We start from the raw sequence: 24,224 nt of genomic DNA on the forward strand, positions 1-24,224 counted from the left end.
TTTTTAAGTCTATGCATATAGTGGCTATCTCTGATCTTACTGTCTAAATCATAAATCTTAAAAACTTCTTAAACTCTAAGAAAAATAATTTGCTGCACTTTGCAAAAATATAGAAGGCATGAAATGAAAACAGACATAAAGTACAGAGCACAGTTTCCTGAAAAATGAAACATTTCTATCAAAAAATCTAACATAGTGATATTTTCTTTTAACTGGAAAAAAGCTATTTAGCACTATCTTTATGAAGAGTTTTTAAAAAGCAAAAATAAGAAATATAGTAAAATTTTAGTTAGAAATTTTATGTCTGTACAAGAAAACATTTTGAATCATCTGCTAGTATTTTAGAAGCTATTCGACCATCTAATAACATGCAGACTAGCTGTATAACCAAGAGTCTTTTGTGGTTTTTTTCCAGAAGATTCTGTCAACAATTTGACCCAAAACTCTCAAAAATTCCAGCCCGTATCTGTGCACAGAATATTTTTTGCATTGAATATCTATATGCATAGGATATAAAGAATACAACTTGTGACAGTAAGGAACACAACTTCTGTCCAGAAATATTAAAAAAAAAACAAAAAACAACACACAACGAATTAACAGTGAAAATTAACCTTCACGAGGTTAATTTTCGTTTGATTTTATGAAGAGAACACTGATTCCCAAACAGAAATGACAACTGTAGCAATTCATTAAATAAGCTTGTTTTTTCTGACTTGGCCTCTAACACGATAGCTTCCTCTACAGAAATAATGCCACTTCTAGCCTTATTATCTATGAATATTTAGCTAGAGGAAATTATTGAAAAAAAGTAAAAATAGAACAAAATAGACAAATCAACCAGGCTCACGCAAAATTATTCTACATCTCCCTCACCAATGATTGGACTGTTGTAATAGCTTTCAGAGACTGAAAAAACAAGATACCTTTTCTAAAGTGAGAAGATTTATTTCCGACTGTAGCTGGATTTCTGGCTTACTGCTTTGCTGTTCCTTGTATTGCTGGAACTCCTTCTCCAAAATTTTGTACTTATTTTCTGCTTCATAAAGCTACATTAAAATAGAAACAAAACAGATAGTGAGAGTTACACAGTCATGATTAATGATATATTGGAGATGGCATACACTAATGTTTTAATAATTTTAAAGAAGATCTTTGCTCTATACTAGAAAGAAAAGAACAAGTCTCTCCTCATACAAAAGCAGATGATTTATAAACACTGCTGTTTGCATTTCAAAAAGAGACTTGCAAAAGAAACACAGAAGACAAAACTATTTAGATGTACACACAACTTTTAAAGAAAGTCAACGATGGTATCTGCTATATGAAGTTCTATTCCTGACTAAATTTCAGGAGCATAATTTGTTTAGCAATGTCTGGATGAGGAAATGACCAATATCTCATACAGCCAAATAATGATTTAAAAGGCTGAAGCAAACAGTTCCATGACGAATGACTTAGTGCTGCGTACCTCTGCCCTCACTGTGTACTTCCAGACTTTCATGAAGACAACATAAAAAGAGCTTTGATTTCCTTTTTTCAAACGAGTATTTTGAAAAAATTAAGCCAATATGTGATTATATTACTTTGCTACAAAACTTAAACAAGTCAAAAACTTAACAGCTACTTTTTTTTCTGTTGTATTGATGTTATTAATAAAACAACTAATAAAAATGTTCTGTTGATAAAATAACACTACAGAAGAATAAATGTTTCTTAGCTAGAAAATGCTTCAGAAGATTCATTTTTGTTACATAGCCAACATTTATTATTTTATTATTTTACTAATATATCAATGTTGTAATTCTTTGGAACTCCTAATTGAATTGCCTAAGTTTTTCTTCCAAAACAATTTTTTTCACTGATGTTTATTATATAATTTATTATTTTTAATAGAATTTGTGAGAAAGCTGTATAGCGAGAGCTATACAGAAAGAGGCAAGCAGGATGATCAGCAGAAGGCATAGCCTTCATACAATGGAATACAAAACACAGTAGAGTTCATGTCTGGAATGGCATGTAGCATGGGCACAAAACAATTACTCATCTATATTAAGCTACAAGCTTAAAATAAACAAAATATATTTTAAAATACACAAACTACAGAGTGTACTAAACAGGATGTTGCACAGCTAAAACTTTTTTTTCTATAAGCAGTCAGATGAGTTCAAGAGGAATACTTCCACTGATGGCAGATAAATACAAAATGCAGCCTCTCGCTCAGGATATATATAACTCCTGATGATAATCCTGGTTGTAGCAAAACCGTATTTTCTATGCTTGTCCCAGTTGTTTTCTTTGCCTCAAAATCTAACCTTTGGTCTGATGTAGTGCGTCTATTTTGAAAAGCAGTGTAAGAAGTTCAACTCTTATTAAGATTTAATGAACATAAGTTTCTAAATATGCTCCAAAATCGTAGTACTTTTACAGTTGTATGGAATTCCTTAACAGTCAGCAAAATATAGTTGGGCTAGTTTTGTCAGTGCAAAAGACAGCATACAGGACAAAAGAATGCAGTGTAGATTCCTCTGGTTTGAAGCACTATTTTCAAAACAGATCACAACATCAGGATTACTGCCTCTCCACCCCTACTCAAGAGTGATAAAAATAATCTTTGCAGTGAAAGCATAAAATGAATTGCAAAGTCAAGCTACCTAGACATTTTGATAGATGCTCATTGCTAAAAATTCATTAGAAGTTACTGAACTGTACACCAAAGTTCAGATCACAGCCACACACAACATATGCTTGTAATCATAATTTGATCTTCAGCATTAAAAAAAAAGTTATAACAACTGCATTGCAAAGTGGCCCTAACATTAAGCAAGACTGACAGAGATGGATCTCTCCATGTAATTCACTGAACAAATGGAAATAAAGTATGTATTAAACTGCCAGAATATGCTTGTCTCAGTATCATTCCTCCACTTAACATATTTAAGGTTTTATTGCCATTATCTTAAAGTAAATGATGGAAGCAGAACATATAAATGGACATACCTGCTGTTGTATACGAAGCTTATCTTCTCCCAGCTGCTTGACTTTTGATCTTTCTAGTTCAACCTGGTGGGCACACTCTTCTCTGGTTCGCCGCACAGAATCCTGTACCTCCTGCTTATTTTGTTCATGCTCTGCTTGCAACTCCTTCTTTCCTCTTTGAATCTTAAAAATGAGACAGCTGCATTAATCTGTAGGTTCAGGATCTTAGTCTCTTAAAAATGCTACTATTTATTCATGACAAAAAATTATTTTCAATTTTTAAACTTTAACAGAAATTATATTGTTACTGATACGTACAATATGTAGGTTGTTCCAACAGTGATACCTCCCATTTATTTCCACAAAAACTACAACAGATACAAGGATCACAATAACACTATTTGATAAAGCAAATTCTGAGCTACAAAACACTATTTTTCAACACAGTCACCACCATTAGCTATGTGTTTTCACCAACTATGAATAAGAGCCTGCGTCCTGCACCTGTACAAATCTGTACCAGGGGAAGCAACTCACACTGATGAAATGCACTACCCACTGCCTCACTGTGCTCACAGCCACTGCTTAGTCTCCATAAATGTGTACATGAGTGTCAGTGGGTGCCATTTTTTCCCTCACAGATGAATTCAACTCCACAGTTTTGCTTCATCTGCACTTCCGTGTCAGACTCCATTCCGTCGGATTGCCCTTCTGCTGACACCTGTCCCATGTGAACAACATGGAAGGGAATACTGATGGGAAGGGTCAACCTCTACTGCCATACTATCTGCCTCTGATGTCATAGGAAGCATTACTTTCAGAGCAGAACTTGTATATCCTCTTATTTCCTTTAGCATAACTAATCATCTTTCAATTACTATACTTGGACTACAAGCAAACAAACAAAAAAACAAAGCAGTGCTATCTGTGTCTCTACTTGCTTCCTAAATTAAGTTGCAAATAGACAATTTAATTTTCCACTAGCAATTTAAAAATTCAAAATTTTCCTTCAGTGCAGAAATAGCAAAGGTTCAGCTACAGCCAAGACAATGTCTTTAGTTCACTAAGATGACACTCTTCAAAATGAGAGCACTGAAAGAAGTTCTAGCTGAGCTTAATAAGAGAACAATCTTTGACATGATTGAATTCTGTAAGCAGATGTTACTGGCCTGCATGACTGCTAGCTGAGTACAAATCTCTCCAAATTGCTCATTTCTCAAACTGTATTTGCTAAGTGAACTCTACATATTTTTGTCTAGACTCCTTTAGAATCCTCAGATTTTATCACCCCTAAACTCTCCAATCAGAACCTCATTAAATTTAAAGCAGACAAAGGTGTACGAGAAAAATAGTAATTATTTTTATTCAGACTGAAATACATTCAATCAAACAATCACTATATTTTGTACACAGAAGGTAAAGTCAGACAGAGTTTACAGTACAAACTACATTCTGGGTGGTATAAAGAGGTCCTGAGCACAAAACAGGACACAGGCTCAAACGGCCAGTCCCTCTGCTGGGGACTTGACCTTTGTTCACAAGCACTGGATCGAAAACAGTCACAGAGTGGCTTAGGTCGGAGCCTTAAAAGTCACTGAACTCCAACTCCCATTCCCTAGGCAAAGCTGCCATCCACCAGATCTGCCCACAACCCACCCAACCTGGCACTGAATGGCTCCAGGGACAGGGACTCACAATTTCTCTGGCAGCCTGTGCCAGGGCCTCAGCACCCTCTGAATAAATATTTGCCACTTAACGTGTAGCCTAATCTGTCTCCTTTAGTTTAAAGCCATTCTCTCTTGTCCTGTCGCTATCAGTGAATGCAGACATACCTGGGATTGTCCCAGTCTAAGTGTAACACCTTGCATTTGGCTTTTTTGAACCTCATTAGTTTTACACAGGCCCGTTTTTCAAGCCTGCCCTCATCTCTCTGGATGATATCCCTTCTTTCTGTTGTACTGACTGCACCAATCAGCTTGGTGTCATGAGCAAACTTGCTGATGGTACATTTAATCCCACCATCTATATCCTTGATAAAGATGTTGAAGAGCGCTGGTCCCAGGACAGATCCCTGGGGGACACCATTTGTCATTAGCTTCCACCTGGACATAGAGGCACTGACTACAACCCTCTGGCTGTGACCATCCAACCAACCCCTTGCCTTCTGAATAGTCCATCCTTCAAATCTATATTTCTCCAATTTAAAGGTGTGGTGCAGAACCACAGAACCATAAAATCATTAAAGCTGGAAAGACCACCAAGATCACCACATCATCAACACAATATCATTAAATCATGTCACTCAGCGCAACATCTACTCTTTCCTTAAAAATCCCCAGGGCTGGTGACTACACTACTTCCTTGAGCAGCCTGTTTCAATACCTCACTACCCTTTCTGAGAAGAAACTTTTCCTTGCATCCAGTCTGGCACAATCTGAGTCCATCATCTCTCATCCTATCACTGTTACCTAGTAGAAGAACCCAATTTTGCTTCACTACAACCTCTTTTCAGGTTTTCACATTATAGAAAGTGATCATTCCTCCTCTGAGCCTCCCCCTTCTCCAAACTGAACAATCCCATCATAAGACTTGTATTACAGACCATTCACCAGATTTGTTACCCTACTTTAGGAACTCTCCAGGGCCTCAACATCTTTCTTGTAGTGAGGGGCACAAAACTGAACACAGTACTTGAGATGCAGCCTCGCCAGTGCTGAATACAGAGCAAGAAGCCTTGCACAAGTTCAGACAGATGATATCAGCTGCTCTTCCTTTGTTCAGCAATGCCATCCCTCCATCATAGAAGGCCACTCGTCTGGTCAAGCATATCTGCCCTTGGTAAAACCATGCAGGCTGTCTCTGATCACCTCCTCATCTCCTATGTACCTTAACATAGCTGCCAGAAGGATCTGTTCCATGGTCTTCCCAGACACAGATGAGAAAACCACCAGTCTGTAGTTCCTCCAGTCTTCCTTTCTCCCTTTCTTAAAAATGAGTGATGTTTCCCGTCTTCCAGTCACCAGGAACTTCATTTGACAGCCATGACTTTTCAAATATGATGGAGAGTGGCTCAGCAATGACATCAGCCAGTCCTTCAGAAGACCAGGATTTATGTTGTCTGGCTCCAAAGACTTGTACGCATTCAGCCTTTTGAGACTCTCTTGGACTTCCTCTGCTTTTACATCAGGATAGATTTCTCCTCCCTCCCCCCTGCCTAGAGGTTCAGGGACACGAGGTGTGGGAAGCCTAACTAGCCATGATGACTGAGGCAAAGAACTCACTGAGGATCACAGCATTCTCCATGTCTGTTGAAAATAGTTTTCTCATTTATCAGTGGGTACACTGCTCTTTGCCTTTCTTCTTATTTTTCACATCTCTTTCCAAGTTTGTTTCCATCTTATAAAAAGGGTAACATGAGCTACAGGAGAAAAGAGACAGCTGGACTGCTAATTCAACCACAGCAAACTACCTATATTGTGAGACTGTTCTGAAAAAAGAAAAAAAGTTCACCCCATGCCCCTTTTCCATATTACTAGCTGAGGACTCATCTTGCTCCCTAGATGTGGGATATTTAGTGAGATCCAGAAACAGTCATAGCTGCCAGTTTCTACCATACCTTCTTTGGTTCTGTCACTATTGAAAAATACAAGACAGGAGTTCTATCAAATTCCTGGATGACAAAACGTGGACAATTGCAGTTCTTTCCAGCATTCCTTATCACCTGGTTCTCTGTTCATCTAGCAATTACTGCTTCAAATGAAACATGCGTGTACAATACTTAGTATAACAGAATACTAAACCTAACTGTGATATTGTAGTGCTATTAAGCATCTCAACTAATTCTGTTAAGAAAACAGTGTTTACAGTTCTACACTTGTTCAGCAAACTCTTAAATGTAAAACTTCTATTTCAGTAAACATGCATCCTTATAAAAATTTTGCTTTAAATTATTAGTACTCATTTATGTGTGAATGCTGCTATTTTAGTTATTGTATAGATCACAACTTTGTTTATAAGAAAACTTAATTAAAATTGGACAAAGTGACAAAAGACTTTTTACCTCTAATTCAGCAGTCAAAAGCTGTCGTTCTCGTTGATCTAGATCTCTCAGGGTTTTCTGAAGTTGTTCTTCCAGAATAGTATATTCTGCTACCTGTATTAAAAAGATACATACATACACATATATATATATATTCACACACACAAACAACAAACCTTTTCTCCTGTAATAACCATTGTTTTAGACAGCTGAAGATTTCAAAATTTATAACTTAAGTATCAATAATATTTGGTCTAGAAATGTACATAGAAAACAAATTTCCAGCTCTTAATGATGTTATGATAACAAACTTTTATTTTATTAGAAATAATCTGAGAGAAACCCAGCTTAACATATTCCAACTGTACTGTTGCTATTTTTTTTAAACTCTTACTTTCACAAGAGCCAAGTGAGATTAAACCCCTTCCTCCAGAGAAAGCTAGCTAACTAAAGGGATGTGTAGGAAGAATTCTGTCTAGATAATCTTACAAAAGGTAGACAACCTAGCAGTTTCCCATCAATATTAAACAAACATATGATTAGCCAGATTTTGAAGCAAATCAAATTATTTTGTTGTGACTAAATACATACTTAGTATTAAGCTGTGAGAATTTCCTATTGTCTCTTTTTTGTTTGTTGTAGTTACAAAGTATTTTATCACATTACTATAAAAATTATAATGAGACTTTTCAGCAAGTATACAAACTAGCTTCCATACCTTTTTCTTCACTAGTGCTTCTCTCTGTTCATCTCTTTTCTTCCATTCTTCTGCAAGTGCTTGCATACGGGCCATTTCCTTCTTTTTAAGCTTTTAAAAGTAAAAAATGAAAAAAAAAAGTCCCAAAATAGGAACTCAAAGCAAAATTGTTGCTAGCACAATCTAGAGAGACAGCTAGCAGAATTAAGCCCTTAACAGACTGGTTTACTGTAACTCCTGGTATGACTTTGATAGTGAAAGATATTCCTTACTCTTACAAATGAATTGTGAAAGCAGCCTAATTTTGAAAAAATATTCCAAGACAAAGTAGATTCTCACTCTATCAAACTTGCACAGGACTGCAACAATACCTATCTTCACTCTGTTAGAGGAAACATTTATAGGATGAGCAGAATGGTTTCAAGTGTACAAAGACAGCAGTAGGACTTAACTGAGAATAAATAATTGTAGAGTTAATACTTAACAGTAATAATTTGCACCTTGAATACCTCCTGCACTGCAGAACCCATGAAGGGAAATCGAAACTTTAATATTTCATTACACAGCAACTACTTTATCACTTCATAATAATAATTAATATCCTGCCTTTAAGGGTATTAAAAGATATTTTTATACATCTCCAAAGCTTTAAAGCATATGAGAAAGTTTAAGAAAAAAAACAATTCCTTCCACCAATTTTGCCAAAGCTTTTCAAGGTGGTTATGTTGTTTAGAAAGTAGAAGAGTAAAAACCTGATTTTCAAAAATATCTTCTTGCATTTCCTTCCATAATTCTAATTCCAGTGCCGCTCTGTATTCAAGAGTTTCTCGGGGTTCTGGCTGTTTTTCTGAAGCACAATGAAGCTGAGTTTGAGTGGCTTGCCGTTGCTGACCAGCACCTACACACTGACATAACAATGAATATTTAATTGAAAAAAAACCCAAAACTACGGAATGAACTGTTCAGGGAAAAAGGCCAAGATCAATGCAAAATTTACTTGAGAAGAGTCTGACACCAGAACTTCATGGATTTTCACAAGTCCATAGTCTTCCAAAGTGATGGCATATAAAAGCTCTGCGATTCTGGTGTCTGACCTGAAAATTACATTAGAATATTATTTTAATTAAGACAGACTTAAAAATACAGGAAGTGAACTGTAAGACAACATGCAAACTACAAAGTTAAAGAGCTATTTGGTTTTCTGTGAATTCTAAGACTTCTGAAACAGTCTTCTCTGTGACATTCCAACCAGGTTCTCCCACATACTTTGTTTACCTGAGGACTCATCTATGCTACTACAGTACATTTTTTTGATCTAAGCACCTAAGCTTGTGACTAGGAACTTAGTTCACCAGCATCTAATCATAATCAACACATCCTGTAGTAAGAGCATGATCCAGAAATTGTATCTGCAGTCTTAAATGTTTTAAAAGGATACCTGTTGAAAGCATTTTGCTACTGAATTGAACATGTTAAGATACACAACAAAGTTCTGTTAACCTTCCAAAAAATTAACAAAAACTTTCTAATTAACCACAATATAATAAGCTACCTAACTTGTCATTTGTGCTAAGGTATCCTGGGGCTTCTAAAAAGCATGCTTTTAGAAGCTTCAGCACAGACAACTGATAGCTTTACATGCACTTAGAGACAGACTTTTTTATGGCAAATAACTGTATCTTCAAATACAGTGAGAGAATGTCCAGCAAACAAATATTTTTGGAAACTAATTTGAAGTAAGTTACAGCTTCTGTCCAAACAGAACAGTTTGCCTTTGGCTGTCTTACCTCTAAACTCAGATGAAATGCAGTAAACAAAATTAGTTTTCTGCATAGAAAGACGCTAAGAGAAAGAATACACAGACAAATTGTTTAACTGAATGTTATCACCAGTCTAAGGTGAAAGTACATTACAACATAGATTTATAAGTGGTCAGAAAAAACCATATCAGTTGTAAACTAAATAAGGATGTGAAGGCAGTGGAACAATCACTTAAAGCCTCAACACTGTGATTCACAAGAAAAAGCCACGGGAATTAACCATTTAAGTTTTCACAGAAATCCCCTCTCCCAGCTATAAAATGACAAAACTAATTGTTTCCAAAAAAAAAAAAAAAAAAAAAAAAAAAAAGCAATCCTTTACACTACTCCCTTTAAGGAAAAAGCAGGGCTATCCATGCATTTCATAAATTAATATAAATTACTGCATTGAGTTCTTACAACTTTCTATCAGTAACTGATTAAAAAACAACATTTAAGGTAACGGACTTCAGAAATATAATTATGGTATTTTAACATATGAGTCTAAAATGAATATCACACCAACAGGAGAAAAACCAGCAAAGTATCAGAACAGCAGAATGCACAGCTGAGGCCATTTTGGGAACGCCATCTAGCGGTTAGATATTGTGCAAAAAGGTTTTATCTTAAACTTCTATTATTTGAGAAAGCATCAACCTTATTGTCCACTGAGATCAACTCTCCACAGAATCAGGCCACACAGCAAAAACTTAAGCAGAGGCAGAGATCAATTTTCTGCAAGTCTGAGAGGACAGAAGATACTGGTCGCCCTATCTGTCCTCAGAATTTTCCTTGACACTAACTAAGTAGAATTTTTACTTATTTTTAAAAGGCATAATCAGGTTTCATTATCACACAGAAAAGGACGAAGATCTAGACACCAACTACTAGAACCCTTCACGATTTCAACAAGGGCTTAAGATAAAAGTCACCAAGTAAATTAACTTTCTCCATATGTATGAAAAAGAATGTCAATCCCTCAAGTAAACAAACAAACATCTTCAGAAACATTAACTAAAGCCACTACTCTTTCTGATGTACTCAAGCAGAAAACACTGCTATTACCAGAGTATAATCCCTCTGTGGATTGTTCTCCTAACTTCCACTGAAGTCAGTTGAGCTGAAAGCATGCTATGGACAAACAAGATTTTCACAACTCTTACATAACTTACTCATGAAGGCTCCTCAGTAACATTTTCTTGTTTTTTTTATTTATTTAAATCTGTTTGTGAAGTTTATCCAAGACCACTATTAAATGATATAAACCAAAGAAAATGACTCTAGTAGCAGTGCAGTGTTGCACAGTATGCCTGTGGCAAACTGTTTTATCTCCTGGATGCCTCCTCCCACCCTTCTGCTCTGCAATAAGCCCATTCACCAATTCAGTCAGTATCCTTCACTAGAATTATTTCCTATAAGGATTGTTTCAGACATCCAATTTAAAGTACAGTCTCACAAACACGAGCTGTTGGGAAGTGTACTTCTGTACAAAGGTGGGAGTAAATAATAAAGTCCTGAATTTCTGTCCCGTGAAACTATAGGTTGAATTTTCAAGTGAGGAAAACAATCACCATTTATCTGGTCTCAAAATGAAAAGCTTAGGTTGAAAACAAACAAACATTAAAAGGTTGTGAGTTTGATTTTCCTAATATTTGCAGACTACCAAAATCAATTTACACTTAATTTCAAGCAGTATTTTTTTCAAACATTAGCAACACACTTTGAGATCCCTGCAAGTTCTGTTAATAGACATGATTCTATTTTAATTTTTTGTTTCTCTATTTCATTTTTTTATTTATTATTCCTTAGAGTTCCTAGTATGAAAATGACCAAGTTGATGTATCAACAGTTTAAGTACCCATGCACTGAGAAAAATATTATGTAGGAATTTCCTACAGTTGGGCAAAGCAAGTATAGAAGACCTGTAGCACTCCTAATTAAATGTCTGATTTTGAAGATTCAATTCATCAACATTTCTTACTTCCTTCTTTTATCATAAAAAAAAAATCGCAAGAGTACTGCAAGTAATTGTTGAAAGATTAAAAAAATTATTACTTCTTAAGCATGTTTTCTACTATAGGGTCATCAGTAGAGTTCTGTGAACAAAACACAGCCTTTACAAGAATGCGTCAATTTCTTCCATTTAAAGAAAGGTTTTAAAGCTATAAAGCAAAAAGGCAAACAGGAAAAGCTGGCCATTGTTGAGAGAAATATTAAAAAAATAATTCTTCAAAATCTGCTACAAATAAAGGAATTTTTAGTTATTACCCTTGTGCTGCTATGACGCTGACTGCTTCATTGTAAGTCTGACGCCAGCACTGTTCACCATTACCACCCAAGAACCGTGTTTTTTCTGAAGTCAAAACATTTGAAAGCTGAAGTCTTGCAATCCCTAGAAGCAAGTCTTTGGCTGTTTTATCCCTGTGCCACAATTCAACCAGTAGAGGTAGTCTGAAACAAGAAAATGATCTCCGTGTCAGTGATCAACAAACAAGAGGAGAAAGACTTCATGTAACTTCCCAAATCACTACTGGTCACAAGAGTCAAACAACAATAGAGGCTTACTGCCTTTCACTCAGAGGAATGACATTTGTGGAACTGGTATATTTTCCATCACTTATTCATCAGTACTCCAGTTACAATGAAGAGCTATACCACAATAAAAATGACTGACTAATTTTAACTTTGATAATATTAGACCTAGATCATCTTCATTCATAATTATCTATAGATACTTCAGCCACTGTCACTCATAGAACAGATCTTCTGAGCCTTCTCTTTCAAAATACCACTGTTTTGACTATTCTTTTATTCCACATCTTAATCCCCTGTCAAAAGGGATAAAACTACTTCTGGAAAAACCATGCTATAACCCACAATGGAGCTGTACTCAGTTTCCCGTGTTTCAATATTTTCAAAGATATCAGAGCTCATCATATATTAAAACAAACGAGAGAAAAATGCTTCATTAGAAATGTTATTAACCTTTAATTTGAAAACTTAATGCAGCAGCATGCAATGACTCCAGCCTACAGAAGTACTCAAGAGACAAATACAAGAATTTGAGTCTCTGTCTATAAATGTAAGTAATAAAAGAAACTGAAAGAGCAATGTATTAAATATATACTGCTACTAGCATTTTGATTCTTTACTAAGCTCTCAACCTGAAGATCTTCAGTAAAGTATTAGAAACTGATGTTATTTGCTATGAAAAATGTAAAACACATTCAATATTATTATGACAAAAAGAATGAAAGTGATGACCTGAAAAACGTGTCCTGAAGCTGATGAGGTGTAGTTGCAAAGTGAAATACACAGTAGGACTGGGGAAGAAAAACTTCCATGTTCTTTCTGATTTCTGTAGGAGGACTTGTCATAATAGGTGCTGCACTGCCAAAGAAGGGGTAGGAATACCTAATAAAAAACAATTGCAACAGCAATCAGTTTAAAGATGTGATTAATTTTTTTAAGCTTGTTCAAAAAGAAAAACTAGGTTAATGAAAACAGCACAAATACATGCAATAGTATAACTTACCTCTGAAATATTTAGTTCTCATTTACTTCAGTACCAATGCAGCTTCCTTTGTATTTGCTGTTATTTTGACAAAAAGCTTTCAAAATCCATATGGATGTTCAGAAACATGAATTAATCTTTTGTTATAGTAAAATTATATTTTTCTGCACACTTTATAAAATAATTGAAGAAGAATTAAGTACTATTGTATATGTCATTGTTTATAGTATATGTAATTGTGTATCGTTCAACCATGATGACTGATAAAGTATAAATACACTCAGTGTCAGAACCACCTGAAAATTTAACTGACATTTGATGCTTTATGTTTATAATGCCCACGGTTCAATGTACTAAAAGGAAAGACATATTCAACAGATATGACTGGGTGTGTACTGAAATTACTGTATCAGCAAATTCAGGGTGTGATAACCAAGAGGCCAAGCACTTACTGAACTTTGGTTTGCTCAAACTGAAAATGCCAACTTATTTAACATTAGAAAGCTATAAATTAACATCAATGTTTCATATTCCAATATCTATGAAATTTCAAACCATAATTTTAATGAAACCCTAAAAGAAAACATGTTGATAAAAAAAAAAAAAACAACACTGGAAGAGTAAAAAATAAAAACACTAAGCTAAAGAATTGGTACTGCATCTTTTAGTTTATTTCTCTTATCCTCAACTTCTTCATGGCAACTTGTGCTCCCTGAAGATTATGCTCCAGAAGTGCTCCCATACTTTTCCTTCATGTCCACTACAGTAACAAACTGTCTTTACACGCATGTTCCAAACTAGCACTGAAGCTTTGTATTTTTGCTTGAAGCACAACATTCAATTATCCAAAAGCTTGTATATTCTTTCAAGGTGACGAACAGATGTAACAAAAATAGATGCATCTTCCTACTAAAACTTGCTCCCTGTATGAAAAGGCCATCAAACCGCTAATACTACTTCTCAGAATGATAAAACATTTACTACACAAGTTCTTCACTTTAAGAAAAGAGTGTGTGTATGTTAGATTTAGTATCACACACATCCCATGATCTTACTAAAACACAACTTGTTCCTGGTAGAGATATTAAATGCCTCAGAAGTTACTCCTTCTATCAGCTGGAAAAATAGTCAGAAGGAGAGAAATGAGAATTACTGATATTCAGGTGAGCTATTTAATAAGAATTCCAGTGTAGGTTAAGTGTTACATATTGTCTTTAATGCTCTCTGAAGTTTAGTGATGGACTAGTCGAACATCCCAAAGCATTCAGCTAAATGAAAGTAAAATTCATCAGGTAGAATATTGATAGCAATTATTCAGAAGTATTAATTGCCCTACTACCAAGAACAAGAAAAACCAAAACAATTCATACCTTAAAATGCAGTTTACTGGAAAACCAACTTCTAGACCACGCACACTTCGTAAGTCTATTGAAAAGCAAAAATGGTGAGAGGCTGCTGGAATGAGAATTTTCTGTGCCGATGCAGTGCCAGAACTCACAGGACTGGGCTGAGGTGCAACTACCGGAGCATCATCCGCTGAAATCACAAGAGAACATGCACATTTTTAATAATTTGTTCTGTCCCAAACAACAAAATATATAGCTCATTTCTTATATACAAGCAAATGAGTTACTTCCTAAATGATTTCAGTTCCTTGTACTACAAACTAATACCACAAAAAATAGCCACTATAAGTTACTGCTTATAAAATAAAGTAAAATAAAATTAAAAATAAAATATTTTTGAAAGATATTTTCCTATTTCTTAAAGCTATGTAAGTGTCTTTTTCTGGAAGAAGTCTGAGGTAACGTCTAAGATACTGCATCACCCTGCGGAGCCAAGAGGGATACCTGTTTCTACAGTCTGAGTAACAGTTGCTAGAGGGCATGCAGAAGAGGTGCTTTTACAATAATAATAATAAAATTTGTATTTTATATACACATATACACACACACTAGGTTAGACTACTTGGAATTGACTTCCTTAATTTGAGACTGTAAAGGACAGAGAACCAGATCTATTAAGATGCTCACATAAGAAAGTATAAACCATTGCTCCTGCACTTATGGTTCACTACTGAAATGAAAACTGAAGGGCTACAGCTAAGACCACAACATGTATCTGTTAATGCACGCACATCAATAGGATAGGACTGTCCATACCATTATTTGGTAAACAGAAACTATACTGACAATAAGGGGCCTGTTCAATTATAAAATTCAATCACAGTAGTATTCCAGGCTTATCAAGTCCTTGAACAGGGACCTTAGCCTCTCCACTACCTCCTTCAAAAATATAATAGGTCAAACAACAAATTTTTATAGATAGGTTACCAAAAGACAGCTTCCAAAACTTTCAAAACTAAAGCAGACTAAAAAGGCAAGATTGGTCAGAAAGGAGCTCATCCGCCTTTTTTAAGCATTAGTTGTTCTGATCTGTTTTCTTCATAATCTTCCAAGATGTTTCTGTTATTGTAATTAAAAAAAAAAACAACAACAAACCAACATCACTGCTAGGATCAAATGTTTTTTTCCTTCTGCTGGTTTATGGAGTGATGTTTACATTAATAATAAAAAGTAAAAACTTCACTACTTCAACATCAGCTAGCTAGCATAATGTGGTAATGAAATTAAGTCTTCTGAGTTACTTATGTAACAGATTATGGCACTAAATTGCTTTGTGCAATTAAATGAATGGGAAGAACTTTAATGCTCTCACAGAGAAGAAAACATAAAAACGCATACAATCTAGAGTTAAAAATCATTTAAGTTGCTACTATATTTAAATTCCATTCAATGTACTAATTGTCATAAGTTATTTTGCATTACTGGAATTTTCCAGACCTGAAAACAGCAGTGATTTTGCACTGCTCTGTGAATTGAAAACTGGGAGCTATTCGATGTACTGTTAACAGCTTTACAAGACTCTTCCACAAGCCCTGAAAGATAATGTTGAAATGACATGTTTTCATCAAGCCAAAGCACACTGAAGGTGTTAACTACATATTCTTAACCACAGATTCAAAACAGTTTTATAGCTCATAGAAGATTTGATGCATTTAATGTAAAAGGATTTAACCTTTGCTTTGCCAAGACCTGTTAGGATTAGAAAAAAATTTTCAGAAATAGCAGACAAATACTAAAAAGCAAGATTTTCTGCTACAGAACATGGTTTCCTTAGGATCAGTATCCCTTTTTAAAAAAATCTTATTTTAAAATTTCTGCATTTTCCTTGTCTTTCTGTTTAATGCATCTGAATTTTAGACCACTACAACCGAAGAAATCATTTTCCTCATGAGTTTCTACCAAACCTCCCCATTCTCAAATTCAAGTAATTTCAAATGCTTCTGGTATTCTTTTTCAAGATGAAGACTATCCTTATCACTCACAATCCAGACAGCAACAAATCCTCAATCTGAGGAGCACTTCCACTATCCTGTGTAAATAATTCTTACTTGCCAAAGCTTTATGACCATGGATAGGTAGTACATAACCCAAGACTGTGCTTGGCAATTAGGAAAAACGAAAACAAACCAACAAAAAACCGACATATATCACATACCAGCTTCCTTCAACTCTGTGGCTTTTTCAAACTTCAGACTTTCTGCTTCACTTTCTGTTGCTTCACCTTCTATTGGAGAAGAGTGGTCAATTTGAGAAGGGACATCCTGGGATCTCTGCTGCAGGCCCTTTGCTTCTCCATCAATAGGTGAAAAATCTTTCTTTGGTTGTTTGGGTTCAGTTGGAACATTTGAAGGAATCAAAGGCTGAATGAAGTGATATGGTATTATTACTGATCATGGTTTGAGTGGGAAAAATTCTGTCTCGGCAAGTCTTAGATTATCTTTCTGGCATAGAAAAAATGAAGTAATGAAAGTATTCTTCATGTAAAACAACTTGGTCTTTTTCTGATTTTTTTTGTTACATACTTAACTGTCAAATATGACTTAGAAATACTCTCTTAAACATGAAACTGTGGAATGACTCCTTAACTATGTCAGTAACTAGTAAGTTATACCTGAACATTTAAGCACTCCTTCTGCAGAATTACAGATACCCCAACAGTAGGAGACATATCCAGAGGTAACTGTGGCAGGTTCTGCTTAGCTCTATTTGGTGGAACAAGGACAAATGCTCCTTCTATTGCCATAGGATGTTGATCAATCTCCACACTTCCTTTCTTCAGTAGTCCAGACAAGGGTATTCCAGTGCTTCCAAGGGACTGGTCACCACAGCAAAGATGAATCTGTATACATACAGAAGTACCAGGAAGTAAATGCCATATGTATTTTCATATGTATTGCTAATAAAAATCTTCATCCCTAGTCTACTCCCTATATGATGAGAACCAGTATTCTGAGCAGTGTAAGAACTGCTGTGAAATTTCAGTGTTGAGCTGGCAGGCTGTGCCTAGTGTTATCACAGCAGCAGATCAGTGCATGCTGTCCTTTGAGGACAATCATCACATCACCCTTTTTGGATCACAAATTTATTAGTGTGTGCCTTGTAAGCACAGTACAGATTCACACCCGTAAGGTATAAAGATATGAAATGCACCACTCAGGAAGAAATAAAGCAATTAGTTGAAAGTTCATATTTAGATTCCACTTAAATCATTTAATTAAGCTTAAATAGCTTAATAGAATTAAGTAATCATACTCTTGACTCTTGCTAAGAATCTTAATTCCTTTTTCAAACTTTGACTCAATTCTTTCTACATTCCAGAGTCTAACATTTGCCTTTGTCAGTAGAAGGATCTAAAAAATGTGATTTACATTCCTCAGTGAAATTTACTTTCTGAAACTCACACATCAATTTCACTTTCCCCAATAAAACTTACTTCTTAGTTTTTTTCAGGCAAACCAGAGCGCTGTATTATAACTTTGACATTTAATACATATAACAGACAAATATACATATATGCACATACACCCAAATTCGCACATTTTAGCATTACACTTCATTTTCAGTAGAAAAAAGTATATTAAAATTAAGGATCAGAAAAAAAAAAAATGCTCTACTACTGTATCCCAAATTTTAAGAAGCTATGTCAGAGAAACAGCTGTACATCAAGAAATAGATAGTTGTCTTTAAAGCATAAGTCTGGATATGGACCTTCTATAACTAACACTGTAGTACTTAACAGCTATGTTTAGAAAACCTACACTACCCTCAGAAACACTGACTTACTTAAGTAGTCACTTAAGTATGACTTAAGTGTGACCAAGTGCAGATCACTAGAAATCCTTTCAATGCCCTCCAACATTAAAGGTACAGCTAAAGGCAAGCAATATCCCATAACAGTCTAAATATGGCTGCAGCATTTTTAAAACAGCTGAGAAGCAGGAGGAAATCCCAGACTCCTCTTATTATTCACACACACTGCTGAAGACAAGTGATTTTAGGACTTATTCGAGAGTTACAGGAGCATGGTTTGCAGACGGTCAGCTTTCAGGAGGATGAGAGCCTTTGGGGATGCCACATTAGCAACATTACCATTTTGGAGCAGTATCTTCTGCCATGACATGCAGCCATCAAATTATGCTATAAGTCACCGTGTTAAAGAGATTGCACTCTCTCTGAGCAGGGAAACTTGCTAATATTTCCCATACTGGCATTAAAAATATGTTATATTTAGCCAAAACACTGTAATATAAGGAAGTTTTGGGAAATCTAGTTTCAGTGAAAGCCAGTTTCTATTTCTTTTATTTTCAGTATTTCATTTGTTTTCCTTCACATTTGAGAAGAAACACCTTACCTGCAACTTTGACTGTGCACAAAGATAAACTTGAAGGACATCGGTTGAACTACGTATTCGAACAGAAGCTCTTTCTGGTTCAAAGTTTGGATTAATCAAATCAGTGAAAGGTTCATTTGTTACCTCATTTCCCAGTAATGAGTAGTAGAAAAAAAACTCAGGCTGATGCTCAGGAAGCTTCATCGTACTAGGAACTAACTAAAAGAGAAGTGAAAAAGAATAATGCATCATGACAGTTTTAGTGCCCAAAAGAATTCTCATCTTTTAACACGTTAGTACTACACAGAGTTTTACAATTTCAATTTAATTTATATTCATTCAGCATAGAGGCAAGGCTATTTCTTACAAGAGACAAGAAACCAAAAAAATCTAAATAGAAAGGAGATGTAGGATGGCAAAAATACAAGTGTAGTGCAGTATTTCTTCAAAACTAAATGGGACGTGAAACAAACCTGTTCCAATTGTGTGGCAAATGCAATGGTTACAGACAAAACAAAATAGTCTCTACAATATTCTGCTGGTCCAATTTGATGATAGCCCTCTTCTTCATTCAGGACTGGTACAATACTTTTAGGATCAAGTCTAGAAAGAAGGGCAGACACTAAGAGAAAAGAGACAATTAAGAAATAAGTTACAATCTTATCAATTGCAGCAGGAATCTTCTTTATAATCATAATCATTCCACACAGATAATAAAGAACTTGATGACTGGTTCCAAAGCTTTTTAGCATAAAACAAATCTCTAAGCACAAACATTCTTCCCTTCATTACAAAGGCGATGTGGTGCTGTTTTTTTTTTTTTTTAAATTATTTTCTACTCAGGGACCACATATATCATTTTGCACACCACTAGAAAGAACGCTGGAGCATTCCTAAAGTGATGTGAACTTTATTTCATTAGGTTGGAGTCTGTTATGTTCTTTCTTCTCTGATTTGTTGAAAGAGATGAAAGGCAGTAACTGGACAGATCAGACTGTCCAGCTGTTGATGAAATATAATGTTTCACTGTGCAGACCTTTGGAATGACTCACATGAAGAAGCTTTACCTGAAGTCTTCAGTGCATAAAACACCAGAGACTTGCACTGTAGTTTTTCTAATTTTGTAGAAAATATACAGGAAAGCAGTGCTTTTAGGTTTCACACAGGGTTAAGTGTGATCACGGTATGTCAGATGCTCTTTGGTCACTGCTTCCAATCTGCCAGCCTCCAGCAACACCAACACACCTCACAAAACTACAGCCTTCTTTAACTGATTACTCACCTACAACTTTGTATCACAAGGCTAATACAAAAACTGACAAAATATCCTTGTGTATCCCCTTTAGCTTATGATACTCTACAATACTATGAAGCATACAGTATGCAAACCAGCTTTTACTGCCAGTAAAAGGATTCCATTAAAACTGCAAGATCTTGTCAGCCTGAATGCTTTGAAGATCGAAGACGAAAATGAAATCTGAACACCTCAGACTCAGGCTTCAGAATCACAGATGTGACATTATACAGATGAGACCAAGAAGACAGTATACTTAAAGAAACAGCCAGCTCAATCCCGGATGCAAGAGGACAGTTTCTAAAATCCACCTCATGCCCCGAACGGATAATCACAGTAACTTTGATACATTTCCATTAATGAGTCCACTTCCAACCCAACAAAATTTTGAGACTCACCATCAGAGCTAGACACGGACGGAAGAATTGTTAGAGGCAAGGAGGTAAAGTAACCAAAAATTATAATTTGTTAAGCTGCACTGAAATTGTACTTCAACATCAAATAATTTATACATCCTTAAGTCCAGTTTAGAACAATAAAGTAAGACATACGGAAAAGAATTAAGCAAAATAATGCTTACAAACCACATTACACAACTTATGTTAAGCAAAATTATAGTTAAGGCAAATCTTGTAGTTATACATACTTTACACACCTCTGCTTCATTTAAAAATAAGGTAAATGATGGAGCAAAGAAACACAATGCCTGCTCGGGAATGAGCCCTTTAAATTATTTACCAGTTACTGCTACACAGTAATTTAATAGATTTCAAAGCGCCTCAACAACAGCAAATACTAATAATCTCACAGCAATTCAGGTTGTGAACCAAAAGGCTCTGTTTCAAACACTGGTAAAACTTAGATCACTCATGACCGTGAGGTGAAATTAAAAATGTTTATGAATTAAAAGAAGAAAACCATTCCCTGTCTAACAAAAGTAGTACTGGGCAATGCAGATCAGCTGTACCCAACGCTTAGAACACTAAAGAAGAATTTTTCTATCATTTTCTATACAGTGAGCCAGCATCGTGAAGGATGACAGAGCTTCAGATCACATAGGAAGAGGTGAAAAATTAGGAAGTCATTTACAATGCTTCATTGCCTCTATTACCAACTTCAGATTATGTAAAATTGCCTGCACTTTGCTGTGAACTTGAAAGGACTCATGGCAGGGGAGTTGGAACTTGATGATCCTTGGGGTCCCATAGAATCACAGAATGGCTAGGATTGGAAGTAAACTCAATTTACCTGGAACTCCTGTAATGCCATAGCCCATAACACAGCTGAGATGACAAAATAAGGGCCAGAAATCTTATGCAATGTTGCCACTGAAACTTTATTTTATCAAACCACAGTCACAGACCATGGCAAGCAAATGATTAGTTTAGAATTATGAAGAAGTTATCCTTAGAGTAAGAATAGAATATACTGCAAGGTATGTAAATAAAAATCCTCCAGTCTAATGGATACTCCATTTTGACAAATGGAAGTAGGTTTGGTTTTGGATGCAGAGAGATATATCTGTTTTTTGCTTTAAAAATAAAAACAGATAGATCAAGTTTCTACGGAAATTTAATATTAAAAGAAAAAATCAAAACCTAAACTTTCTCCGTAAGACAAAAATGAGTGAAAAGCACAGGACAGATGGAGACACCTTCTACTATTCAATATAATTCAAATACTAACAGATGTTGATATATTTAATTTAGTACCTTTAAAGGGAACGTAGAAGAGAATCCAGATCCAGAATTGCTGCCAACAGTTAACTAACAGATGTTACTACAAAAATTTGTTATCGATGATAAACCTGTTGTAAGTACTGAGTGGCTTAGTTTAGGAAAAAAAAAAAGTTAAAGAAAAAGGTGGGAAAAAAAAAAAGCTGACTAGTCAAGCAATGAATTACTGCGCTACTTGGCAACTTGTCAGTTTAGATTTAGAATTACACACTGTAAAAAAACTCCTTTTGTTTCTTTAGCTACAGGACTTTCCAAAGCCCTGACATCTAACCTGACTGAAATGCCAGCAGAAGTAAGCTTGAGTCTCCGATGCTGATTTTGAAGATCAGTTAGCCTGCACCTCTGTCCACCTACGTAACACAAAGTAAAGCACCTCTGCTATTACAACACAGTGTGTTTCCTATTCACGTGCTTTATGGTTACACATGATACAAATGATTTACAGTTAATTAATATTAAACTACTGTAGCTCTCTTTGAGCTCAAACAACGTGTTTGCATCAAGGAATATACACCCAAAACAGGAGCATTTGTAATTCAAAGCCAATGGTATTGTATTACTTACCCCTCCCTTCTCTAGGGGCCGCCTCCTTTGCTTTTAAATCACCAACCGGTGCTTTGGAATCAGTTTCCAACATAACGCCTACTTTTATTTCGGATTTAAATTTAGCATACTTGTTACTTAGCAAAGAGTACCACCTTGGTGTCTACAAAATTAGAAACAGAAAAGGAAAAAGCATTTTCAAATTAGCAAAATCATAAAATACTGTAATAGACAACAGACTTGCTCTAGCAATTCTACCTTATTATTCACAGAAAATTACCCTAGCGTTCATCCACAAAAACGTGGTCTATTTTGTACACGCTGCTACACTCAATGACTCTGTATCACCATTCCTGGAAGATGAGTTTAACATACTCTCTTCCATTGATTTACAAAGTAAACTGTGGGGAAGCAAAATATAAAATTAGCCTTCTAATTAGAAGACAGAATGCTTAAATCTTCAACTAAAAGAGTGCAGACTATATTACATGGATTATAAATTTTAAGTGTGATGTCAAAACACTAAACCAAGGTCGTATCATGACCCATGCCACAACTACATCCTGATTAAGCACAATATAAAATTCACTCATCAAGATTCTATATAAACAATCATGATTTCTCCTGCTTTGTTAATGGGCCCGAACATCAGAACCCCTAGACATCTTCCATAGGGAAAAAAAAGAAAAAAGAAAAAAAGAACACATTACGAACAGCTTCACTCTCTAAAATTTTGACTTAACTACATTTAGTTGCTCAGTAAATGACCTTGTTCTCTTCTTTTCCCCAGCTAATAAGTTATGACAGTGACTAAACATGATTAGAAATGTTTCAATCCTCAAATTCTAAAGGGTAAGAATTTTTTTTAATCTGCATACTTAGCTTTTTCATATTGCACAGCAGGCTGTGTAAATATTTTTCATTCCAATAACATTGACACAAAACTACTTTCATTTGTTCTCTCAAAAAAAAGACAAGTATGTGATGAAGTAGGACTCATACTCCTCCTGAACAACTCAAAGATTATACCTCTGCCTTAATTCAAATTCTACTGTCAGAGCACTATTTTATAAACATCAAAATGTAGGACTTTACACCTGGAAACATACCTGTTTCTTTTTCTGCATAGCCCTTAAATCAAGCACAATATAGCCTATATTCTCCTTAGTTGAAGACAGAGGATCCAAAGCAAAACACTGGAGTTTGATAGGTGTGCGCTGCAGCCTGTAGGAACATCTCAGTTGAAATCCAAAATGTAAAAATTAACCCGTGCAATTAGGTCATAATAAATGATTCACATGTTTCAAGTATATCAATGACAATTTATTGAGATTTCTTACATAGCTAGTTCCAATGAGCTGGCAATTCAGTTTACACCCAATGCTAAAAATTTGGGATTAACTGACAGATAACGAATAAATAGATAATTCTGGTAAGAGAAGCTGACTGGACTCTGAAAGAGCCTCAAGAGCTATTAAAAATAGAGTAGTAACAAAAATTCAGTCTTTTCTACGTTTATGAATCAAGTAATGCAACTAAACTGCAACTTCACTTGGGAGCAAAAGACTGTTGCAAGGCACCTGCATGTTCTCAGAGGCATAGGTGTGGTGTCTAGCATGAGGTACATTTAGATATCTTTCCCTCCTCCAAGTTCAAGCGGTCTTCTCATTTCTCTGACAGATTCTACCAGTATCTCTATACTTTCAATTAAAACTAATGACTGTTCTGGAAACCAAAACCAATGTATCAGTTCTTCTAGCTTGAAGTTCTTCTCAGGCTTGAAGTTAATTCTTTGTCAGGGTATACGTAAGAAAGCCAGAATCCAGTGCTTGAACTATGCTTTTCTAATAAAAGCACTGGATTCTAGCTTTCTTTCTTTCTTTCTTT

The 24,224-nt window shown here is 35.4% G+C and overlaps 1 protein-coding gene across 1 annotated transcript in view; it reads right to left on the bottom strand.

Moving 5' to 3' along the window:
* The window catches only part of CEP120 (centrosomal protein 120), a 28,420-nt gene continuing 4,196 nt past the window's right edge, over nt 1-24,224 (bottom strand). The window contains exons 2-16 of the mRNA XM_031557457.1: nt 23,447-23,573; nt 22,359-22,500; nt 19,238-19,386; nt 18,786-18,983; nt 17,046-17,273; nt 16,590-16,794; nt 14,399-14,564; nt 12,779-12,928; nt 11,783-11,965; nt 8,713-8,809; nt 8,468-8,620; nt 7,737-7,826; nt 7,040-7,132; nt 3,001-3,162; nt 1-1,049 (exon numbers count right to left, since the gene is read on the bottom strand). Of these exons, the coding sequence (XP_031413317.1) occupies nt 903-1,049; nt 3,001-3,162; nt 7,040-7,132; nt 7,737-7,826; nt 8,468-8,620; nt 8,713-8,809; nt 11,783-11,965; nt 12,779-12,928; nt 14,399-14,564; nt 16,590-16,794; nt 17,046-17,273; nt 18,786-18,983; nt 19,238-19,386; nt 22,359-22,500; nt 23,447-23,573 (2,290 nt within the window). The 3' untranslated portion in view covers nt 1-902. The remainder of the gene's footprint in view (nt 1,050-3,000; nt 3,163-7,039; nt 7,133-7,736; nt 7,827-8,467; nt 8,621-8,712; nt 8,810-11,782; nt 11,966-12,778; nt 12,929-14,398; nt 14,565-16,589; nt 16,795-17,045; nt 17,274-18,785; nt 18,984-19,237; nt 19,387-22,358; nt 22,501-23,446; nt 23,574-24,224) is intronic.

Source organism: Meleagris gallopavo, chromosome Z (assembly GCF_000146605.3).
Source record: "Meleagris gallopavo isolate NT-WF06-2002-E0010 breed Aviagen turkey brand Nicholas breeding stock chromosome Z, Turkey_5.1, whole genome shotgun sequence".
Taxonomy (NCBI): domain Eukaryota; kingdom Metazoa; phylum Chordata; class Aves; order Galliformes; family Phasianidae; genus Meleagris; species Meleagris gallopavo.